We start from the raw sequence: 9,886 nt of genomic DNA on the forward strand, positions 1-9,886 counted from the left end.
GATACTTTATTAATTAGATGAGCAGTGAAATAACATGAGTCATTGTAACTAGCTGTGTAAGGGTTTGGCCTTCTACATAGCTTCACTGGGTTATAGCTAATAGGAAGGACTGCTTACTGAGAAATTCATTTAAAGCATGGGTGAGTAACTGAACCCAGGGCTTATAATTAGGAAAACATTCTAAAAGAGTAGCAGGTAATTGCCATGTACTTTATGGGCAAAGTTATTGTTTAAAAATGCCGTATTTAGTAAATTTGTTACAGAAACATTCCAGCTAATTAGAAGAGACTATATTTGTAGATTTTAATTATAACCTTAAAAAAAAACCCATTAAAACCTCCCTCCCACACTTGCGATCAAAAGTGATTCTCCCCCCATTTCCAGTTCTATGTGCAAGAGATTTTTTGATATTTCAGATATTTCTAAGCTCTCTTCCTGTTATTTTGACCTTGCGATGAAGAGTCTAGCTATCTTGCAGGAAGCAATTTTCCCTCATACATCCTGGGGTCATTTTGCAATAGATGGCCTTAGGTGGTTTTTTTCTCCTTTGCTTGCATAGAGCCTCATCTTTCAATTGATGGCTGTGACCAAGCTAGTTTTTCTTTTTTTTTTTAATCATTGTAGCAGCTACAATATAATCAGTCAGGGACCTCCTTACTTGAGAAATAAGGCTTTGTGGGAACTAACTGCCTTGGCTTTTTATCAGACATAGACTCTAGAGTGGCCTGGCAATAGATATCTGCTTAAACAATAACAACAAAAAATGAAATTACACAGTCATCTTTCTAAGAAGCAGAGCTTTATCTTTCTGAAATTTAAATAATTATGTATACGACCAGTATCTCTTTGTGTTTGGCATGAGTCTGAGGAGAAAAAAAGAGAAGATATTTGTTAGCCAAAAGTAGTGATGTTACAACATATCATTTTGGTTTTCAAATATCTTCAGACAAACTTTTTATGCATCCTTTAGGCATCTGACACAAGTCAGGGACTGCAATGAACAGTCCTCAGATTACTGAATTTTAGGTGGTTGGATGCTGCTTGGTCAAATGGCTCTGTAACTGTAACTTCAGACAGGGGAGCATCTGCTAAGTTGAGGTCAACTCAGGACTGTATTGATGAAGTTGATGAGAGAATGAGAGGGGAATTGGGGCGTTTGGAGAGCTTGCTGATTTCTGATTACTTCACTTTACCATGACCATGCAGCAAAGGGGCCTTTAGAGAGCAGAGGGATAGGTGGGGCTCCCCAATGACTCAGAGGGTAAAGAATCTCCCTGCAATGCAGTAGGCACAGGTTTGATCCTTGGGTGGGGAAGATCCCCTGGAGGAGGAAATGGCAACCCACACCAATATTCTTGCCTGAAAAATCCTATGGACAGAGGAGCCTGGTGGGCTACAGTCCATGGCATCCCAAAAGAGTCAAACACGACCAAGCTAATAAGCACACAGGGAATGGTGCACAGATCTGAGACTGGCTTTAGAGGATCAGATAAAGGAACTGGAGAGGACATCTATTGTGTTTTGAGGGGATGCAGTTGGGGAGGTGCTGAATGGAAGAGACTTACCTAGTCTGACTCCTGCAAGCATTAGAACCAGAACTGATGGGTGGAAGATGAAAAGAGAGGCCAGGGGGTGGGGGAAGGTGTGTGGAGAGGAATCCTATAAAATAACATTTACAGAGCTTTGTGTATGTTCCATGTTAGATCATATAAAACCATATACTTTGAATATAATTTATAATAGGAGAACTCAGGCACACTGAAACTCTTTGTATCGCCCTCTGATGAAATGGGAAATCCTGGGGATTTTTGAATTCCCTGTCCGGGGATATTTAAGCACTTGAGAGTGCTGTATAGGGGATTTTATCACCCCCTCCCTTTCAAACTCAGAATCTAAAATTTCAGGGTAGATTTTAGTGTTACCCTCCCCGTTTATTTATCTTAGACATATTGTTGCTGCTAAGTCACTTCAGTCGTGTCCAACTCTGTGTGACCCAATAGACGGCAGCCCACCAGGCTCTGCTGTCCCTGGGATTCTCCAGGCAAGAACACTGGAGTGGGTTGCCATTTCCTTCTCCTGTGCATGAAACTGAAAAGTGAAAGTGAAGTCGTTCTGTCGTGCCCAGCCTTCAGTGACCCCATGGATTGTGGCCTTCAAGGCTCCTCCGTCCATGGGATTTTCCAGGCAAGAGTACTGGAGTGGGGTGCCATTGCCTTCTCCAGACATATTGTTAATGATGTTCAAAGGATGACAGGTTTTTAGCAAAGAATGAAATTTCTCATAAACACAGTGATTGTACAGCTTAAACACATTTTGTTTAAAGGAATTGTACCCTTTGTTAATTCCAAGTAATGAAAAAAGTGTTAATTTCTTCAACAAAGAAATAGTAGAGATTCTTAAGAGTCTTTTACTTTTTGACCTTGTTGCCCTGTTTTTGTTCTATTTTTATAGCTGTGATGAAGGCTATGCTGGGGCCAGATGTGAGAGAGTTGACTTGTTTTACCTAAGAGGAGACAGAGGGCAGATTTTGGTGATTTGTTTGATAGCAGTTATGGTAATTTTTATCATTTTGGTGGTCAGTATCTGCACATGCTGTCAGTAAGTATTTTTAAATTTAATTTTAAGGAAGTCTAAAAACTTTTATCTTTCCTTTCCTATCTTCTTTCCTTCCTTCCCTCCTTCCTGCCTTTTCTCTTCCCCCCTTTTTTTAATTTAAATTACTTTTTACAGTTCACCATCATTTATTCTGAAGCATTTATAATAAACACATGACATGATTTTTGTCATTTTGTCATTTTTCTAAGCATAATTATTATAATTCAAATAAAATTTATATAAATCCTCTGAGAAAGAGGAAGTGGGCAAAATGGATGAAGGCGACCCAAATGTATAAACTTCTAGTTATAAGATAAACAGGTCATGGGATGTAATGTACACATAGTGATTATAGTTAATAAAACAGTCTTGAATATTTGAAAGTTTCTTAGGGGATCTGGAAAGTTCTCATCACAAGAATGAAAAATTTTGTAAATGTGGAGATGGCTATTAAATACTACACTTATTGTGGTGATCAATTTCAATATAAACATATATCAAATCATACCTGAAATGAATAAAATGTTACACATCAATTACATATCAATTTAAAAAGTCAGTTTTGTTGTTCAGTTGCTAAGTCGTGTCCAATCCCATGAACCACAGCACACCAGGCCTCCTGTCCTCCACTGCCTCCTTGAGTTTGAGCTTTCATCCCCTTCTCCTCCCACCTTCCATCTTTTCCAGCATCAGGGTCTTTTCCAGTGAATCAGCTCTTCACATCAGGTGGCCAAAGGACTGGAGCTTCAGCTTCAGCATCAGTCCTTCCAATGAATATTCAGGATTGATTTCCTTTGGGATTGACAGGTGTAATCTCCTTGTAGTCCAAGGAAATCAAAAAAAGTCAATTATTTAGCCCTAGAGTCCATCACGTTTTATGTAAGTTTGTTAATAGCTTAAACAATACTTTTCTTAAACTATACCGTGACACAAAAACTTTGAAAGATAGAAACAAAAGTATTTTTTATTAGTCACATTAAAATAATGAATTTTATTTACAAAAGATGCCTGCACTGTTTCTCCTGTCTTTATTTTTTATATACCTCAACTTTGTTAATCAAGAAAATCCTTGTTTTTTCTCTGAGATAGAATGGCTTAGTACAATGCTTTAGTTTTGGAAACTCATCAAATTTTTTATCAGGCCAGAACTCCCACACAGCATGCTAAAAAAGCATTTTCTTAAAATGCTACCTTCATGTCTTGAGAAGCCTCCTGAACTGTACTTTGGACTGTGGTTCTCATTACAGGAAGGTGTTACATGAGTCCTTTCTTTATAGCATTCTTGGTAGAAAAGCGTTAACACAGCTAACAGCTGTCTAGAGAGATGTTTGTCCCAGCTGTGCCATCAAACACTTTTGAGAACTTGGACAAACTTCTTAATCTTTTTAAACTTTAATTTTATTTTCTGTAAAATGAGAGGATTAAACTCGCATTTACAAATAATCTGTAGGATTCCTTCTAGCTATAAAATTGATAGATATTTGTAACATTTTACTTCCTTTATGGCAAAAAGGAATTTTAGAATGCCAAGTTTGGGGCAGAGCTGGGAAATGCTGTATTTTATTACATTCATTTTGTATCATATTTTAAGAAAACTGGACTGCACTACAGAATATCTAATACGTTTCTTAATTAATTTATCTGGAAACTTAATTAACATATTCAGAGATTACCCTCATTCTCTTAGTCTTATGTTGGTTTCCATTTTGTACTATCTTTTATTTACATACTAAATAATGCTTATCAGTCTATTTTGTAAAATGACTTGGCCTGAAAAGTTTTCTTGTGCTCAACAAGCTCTATCCACAATCAAGTACTATATTCCTTCTATGTAGCTATAACTACATTCTCTCTGTACTTTTGCTATTGTAGCTATTTGAGCCTAGAGAAAGGGATGGTTAAGAGAGAACCTAAAAAAATTTTTTTTTCATGAACCTGTACATTTTTACCAGTCTGGAAATAAGATCTTAGGCTTTACTGATGTTTAATTTTGTGACTGCAGTAACTAAAAGGACCACTCTAATTTCTAACACTTTGTTTTCCAAGTCCTCTTCGGAAACGTCGGAAAAGAAGAAAGAAGGAAGAAGAAATGGAAACTCTGGGTAAAGATATAACTCCTATAAATGATGATATTCAAGAGACTAGTATTGCTTAATGGTAAGCATGATAAACTTAGTAGATGGGGAGCTCTTCAGGTGATATTTGCCTGGTGAAGTGGGGTTTAATTGCATTCAGTAAATCGATTGGAATTTGATTGTGTTTAAAAACATCTAAAAATAAATTGACAATTTTTTCATTGAATCTGAAGCCAGATAAAAGACTTTATCATATCTTTCTTTTGCATGGTACCACAGAGATAGAATACAGACTTTTACACAGTTTTTCTGATGCACTTAGATCAGTCTAGTTTCTTGTTCTGTGTGGTTGTGGTGGTTATTTTATATTCTTATAAAATATTATAAGATTTTGATATATTTTTCACTTGGGGACACAAATAAGAAAGACTTTAGTTTAGACATCTCACATTGAAAGGAAATAGCAAAAGCAGTGTTTTGATAATAACCATGTTTATAGAGCATTTACCACATTCCAAGCACTGTTCGAGGCTCTTTTAAATGTTCCATCATTTGAGATCCCAGCAGGAATCACAAATTCTCTCAGATGATCCAACAAAGACATTTTGATGAAGGGGCTGGGAGGGCAGGGTTGAGGGAACCTATAGGAATATTGAGGCTCCCAGAGTCTAGCAACTGCTGGAGGCTGTCCCCTACCTGTGCCTGAAAGGGCAGAAAAACACTTACCTTGCCATTGAGAAGCTGGCTGTGCTCTAGGGCCCACCAGGCAGAAGCTGTAGCTATGGATGGGAGTAGCCATGGTCAGCACCTGAATAAGGAAGGAGGCAGGAGCGGGAGAAGAATATCCCCAAACCTCTGTCCTCTTGCCTTCAGATCTGCAGCAGGTACCTTTCACTAGCCAAACCCAGAGGAAAGAGAGCATCCACATTTGCTTGTACCAGAGTTCTTATGCAGAGAACTATTATTTCTGCCTTTCTGCTTACCATTCCCAGAGCTGGCTTCATCCTTGGCTAAGTCCTCTTAGGTCATAGAGGAAGCTAGCAGCAACCATGGCTGCACACGGCCTTGTTCATCCAGCAGGAGAAAGTGGTGGCTTTCCATAGCTTACCCAGCAAAATCTCCTTTTCCAGAAATGCTCAACTGAACAATAGAATACAGTAAATGATTATCAAGAAATTATAATGTTCTTCTAGCTTATTATCAGAATGATATGAATGAATTGAAAACAAAAATGCTGACTCTGGAGGGTTTTGTTTTTGGTGTGTGTGTGTGTGTGTTTTATGAGATTGCAAGGAGAATAGGTGGCTCATGTCCTGAAAAACTTGGAGCTCCCCAAGGGTTTTGGCAAAGCCTTTTTAAAGGGCAGGTGGGAGGTGGGATGGCTGGGTACATGATCAGCTTGTGCACAGTTCTCTGAATGGCTGATAATGAGGCAGCATGGTGGTGTCATAGGGATTAACATTATCAGTTTTTAGGCTCCAGTAGAAACTTGGGGCTACGTGTTCAGGGTCATCAGGTAGGTAACTTCTTCTATTTGGTGGGAGGTTTTCCCATTGGCAAAATAAGTCAGGAATTTTGCATCAAATACTATTAATTAGGTACTTGAGAGAGTACATAAAGCAGAGGATACGGGTGAAGGCAGGTCTCAGGAAGTCCCCATAGGGTCTGGCTCAGTTACAATTCCCCCCTTTTCTTATATATTCCTCAATCTTGAGGAGAACGAGTTTTGAAGAAGAAAAGGAATAAAGGTTCAGATAGAGAGGTTAATTAATAAACTTGACAGAGGTACCCACAGAGTACCCACAGTTTCCTGTTTGGAATTTGTGTTTTGGTTTTTTTTGTAACTACATAATAAATTTCGTTTTAATGGCTTGCTCTTTTCTTTTTTTTCTTTCCTTTTTCCTATAGTTGATGAAGATTACTCCAGGTTGATGGCAAGTTACAAAGTATCTTCTTACTCATTTGAAAATGGACAGAATGTGTCTCAGGAAACAGCTAGCAAAATGAATTTTAAATAATGTATTTACTTTTTGTCTGTAATGTTGATTTGTGTTGTTTACTATTGTTTTTGTAATACTAAGTAATTTTATTATTATATAGTGTTTGGGAAAAGCACCCAGTTAAGCAGGGACATTTTAATAAACTTCCAATTCAGTTTTGTCACCAAAATTACTAGTCAAACAAAAAAGAAGAGTAGGAAGGAGTTTAGATCTTAGGAATTGCATTAATAATAAAACTACCATTTATCCAACACTTACTATGTGCTAAGAGTTTGAAATACATTATTTCCTGTAATTCCTTCAAAAACCTATGATTCTCATTTCTCGTGTATAGAAACAGGCCCTAAGAAGCTAAAGGACATTCCCTGGTGGCTCAGATGGTTAAGAATCTGCCTGCAATGCAGGAGACCTGGATTTGATCCCTGGGTCTTGCAGATATCCTGGAGAAGGGAATGGCAACCCACTCCAGTATTCTTACCTGGAGAATCCCATGGACAGAAAAGCCTAGCAGGCTACAGTCCATGGGATTGCAAAGAGGCAGATACAACACAAGAATTTAAATGATCTAACCCAGATTTATAGAGTTAGGAATTGGTGGAGCTGAAATTGGAACCAGTATTTAGCCAAGTTCAAGGTTTGCTGTTAACCATCATTTTTGTTCACTGGAGTTGTTGCAACCTAATGCACAATATAACCCAAGACTTTACACTAAAGTGTGTTTGCAATGACTGAGGCACTGGTACATTTTCCTGCAGAAACTCAGATTGCAGAGTCCTGGATACATGTTAACTGTTACCATCATGCTTTCTATAGGCTTGACTTTCATTATGTTTCTTTGCTCCTTTGTAAATTCTCAGTGATATAGATACATTTTTACATTTCTAAAGCAAACAGATTTGTCCCACAGTTTAGGAAAATGACAGAGATGGAAAGTAATTGCATGACCATCTTTAAGCTCCAAGTAAATGTTTATGCTTGCTAAAGGATAGATGAAGCGCTGGAAGAGGCTGTTTATCCTGGAGCAAATGGTCAGGGACATCACAACAGAGCCCAGGCAGGATGTATAAGGCATATCCTGATTTTTGTTCTTCTGGTGCTTCCCAGGTGACACTAGTGGTAAAGAACCCACCTGCTAATGCAGGATACTTAAGAGACACAAGTTCAATCCCTGGGTTGGGAAGATGCCCTGGAGGAGGGCATGGCAACCTATTCTAGCCCTCTTGCCTAGAGAGTCCCATGGACACAGGAGCCTTGTGGACTATGGTCCATAGGGTCACAAGGAGTCTGACACAACTGAAGTGACTTAGCACACAAGAAAACAGTACCTGTGATTGCTCTCAGATGAATTTTAGTGCAATCAAATTATGACCATAGTCACCTGTTACTTGGGACCATCTTGCCAATGCTCCTTCAACTCCATATTACATTTAATGAAGATTCTTTTTAAATCTGAAAAAGCAGAATGTACATTTAGCCAAAATTCCATAGAATATGGAATTTCCTACATTGGCTGGGTGTATCATTTATAAAAACTGATGGCAGATATCCTCAAATTACTACAATTTTGCTATTGTGCCTATCAGCAAAACAGCTTTTCCAGAATCTTTGTAAATTCTAATTTGCAGTGTAGACTCCATGCCTGAAATGAAGCAGAGAATTCAGAGAAAAGGTGAAGTTGTGTATTACTTTTTATCACACACCGTATTTCAAGTGAGAATGAGGCTGTGCTTAAGTATAACACAGAAATAGCTCAAATATTAGTAAGAACTAAGTCAAACAATGGAGAAGGCAATGGCACCCCACTCCAGTACTCTTGCCTGGAAAATCCCATGTACGGAGGAGCCTGGTAGGCTGCAGTCCACGGGGTCGCAAAGAGTCAGACATGACTAAGAGACTTCACTGTCACTTTTCACTTTCATGCACTGGAGAAGGCAATGGCACCCCACTCCAGTACTCTTGCCTGGAGAATCCCAGGGACGGTGGAGCGTGGTGGGCTGCCGTCTATGGGGTCGCACAGAGTCGGACACAACTGAAGCGACTTGGCAGCAGCAGCAGCAGCAAGTCAAACAATGACCATCCTTGAATAGAGTCAATTTCACCTGATTCATTTTGTATACACTCTTTTCAAAAGCTTCCTCTGAGTTTCTTCATGCTTTCTCTTTCTCAGTCTTTACTGATACTAAGAGTGCTTGAAACAAATGTTCGTTAGAGCATTTAAATTTTTAAAAAATGCTATAACTGTTTCTTCTTTCCTTAATCAAGGTTGGTTGACCAATGGAATCTCTCAAGGCAATTCAAGCTTGGAAATTATGTTCTGATGCTAAAATGTGTCTCTTGAAATTTGGTAGATCTGAACTACCAATAAAGAACTTCAAAGATTTTCCTATGTTTTTGAAATGCATTTTATAATTTTTTTTTGTTGCCTATACTGAATGACCTCATTTATGTAAACTGTCAGTATTACCATGTAATAAAATAAATTTATTTTTAAAACAAAGCAAATATATATTTGCTTAGGAATTTTCTATTGTTACCACACATTATTAGTAGAAATAAATTTGAACATTATTGCCTTACAAAACCTTGTGTTTTATAGCAACTATCATGAATACCGTTGAAGTAGTTTACTCTGACCATAAGTTTTCCTTGGAAACTAAAGAATTTGAAAATGTAGTAGATACTTATGAGACTGGTTACTCAGCAGCCTGGACATATTTTTTAACCTCACTCTGTGGTGCTAGTGGTAAAGAACCTGCCTGCCAATGCAGGAGACACAAGAGACGTGGGTTTGATCCCTGGGTTGGGAAATCCCCTGGAGAAGGGAATGGCAACCCACTCCAATATCCCTGCCTGGAGAATCTCATGGACAGGGCAGCCTGGTAGGCTACCGTCCATGGGGTTGCAAAGAGTTGGAACCCCACAACTGAGCATGAGCACCAGCTGTATTTGGTTGGTCTAAGGTGGGCGATTAATGAAATTGGGCCAACTGGAGTCATTTCCTGGGAAATTGGGAACTTGAAATAAAGTTATCCTTCTTTGGGTTCTTGGAGTATACAGATGTGCAGTTCAAAGCTATTGACAGTCATGTTTTGTTCCACGAGGGCCAGAAAAGCAAAGAAACTGGTGAAAGAGGAACCGAGGTGAAAGGTGAATTTCCTGACAGTCTGAATTCCTGTCCCATGCAATCTCAGAGTTTAGCTTCATTCAGTTCCTGTG

At 38.5% G+C, this 9,886-nt stretch overlaps 1 protein-coding gene across 1 annotated transcript in view; it reads left to right on the top strand.

Annotated features, from left to right (window-relative positions):
- Positions 1 to 9,251, top strand: part of BTC (betacellulin) — a 52,496-nt gene extending 43,245 nt beyond the window's left edge. Inside the window, exons 4-6 of the mRNA XM_086405390.1 lie at positions 2,452 to 2,598; positions 4,642 to 4,752; positions 6,579 to 9,251. Coding sequence (XP_086261516.1) covers positions 2,452 to 2,598; positions 4,642 to 4,750 — 256 coding nt within the window. The 3' untranslated portion in view covers positions 4,751 to 4,752; positions 6,579 to 9,251. The remainder of the gene's footprint in view (positions 1 to 2,451; positions 2,599 to 4,641; positions 4,753 to 6,578) is intronic.
- Positions 9,252 to 9,886: the final 635 nt, after the last annotated feature.

The sequence above is a fragment of the Bos grunniens genome, chromosome 6 (assembly GCF_055505025.1).
Source record: "Bos grunniens cultivar Pamir isolate PY7600 chromosome 6, Bosgru_T2T1.0, whole genome shotgun sequence".
Taxonomy (NCBI): Eukaryota; Metazoa; Chordata; class Mammalia; order Artiodactyla; family Bovidae; genus Bos; species Bos grunniens.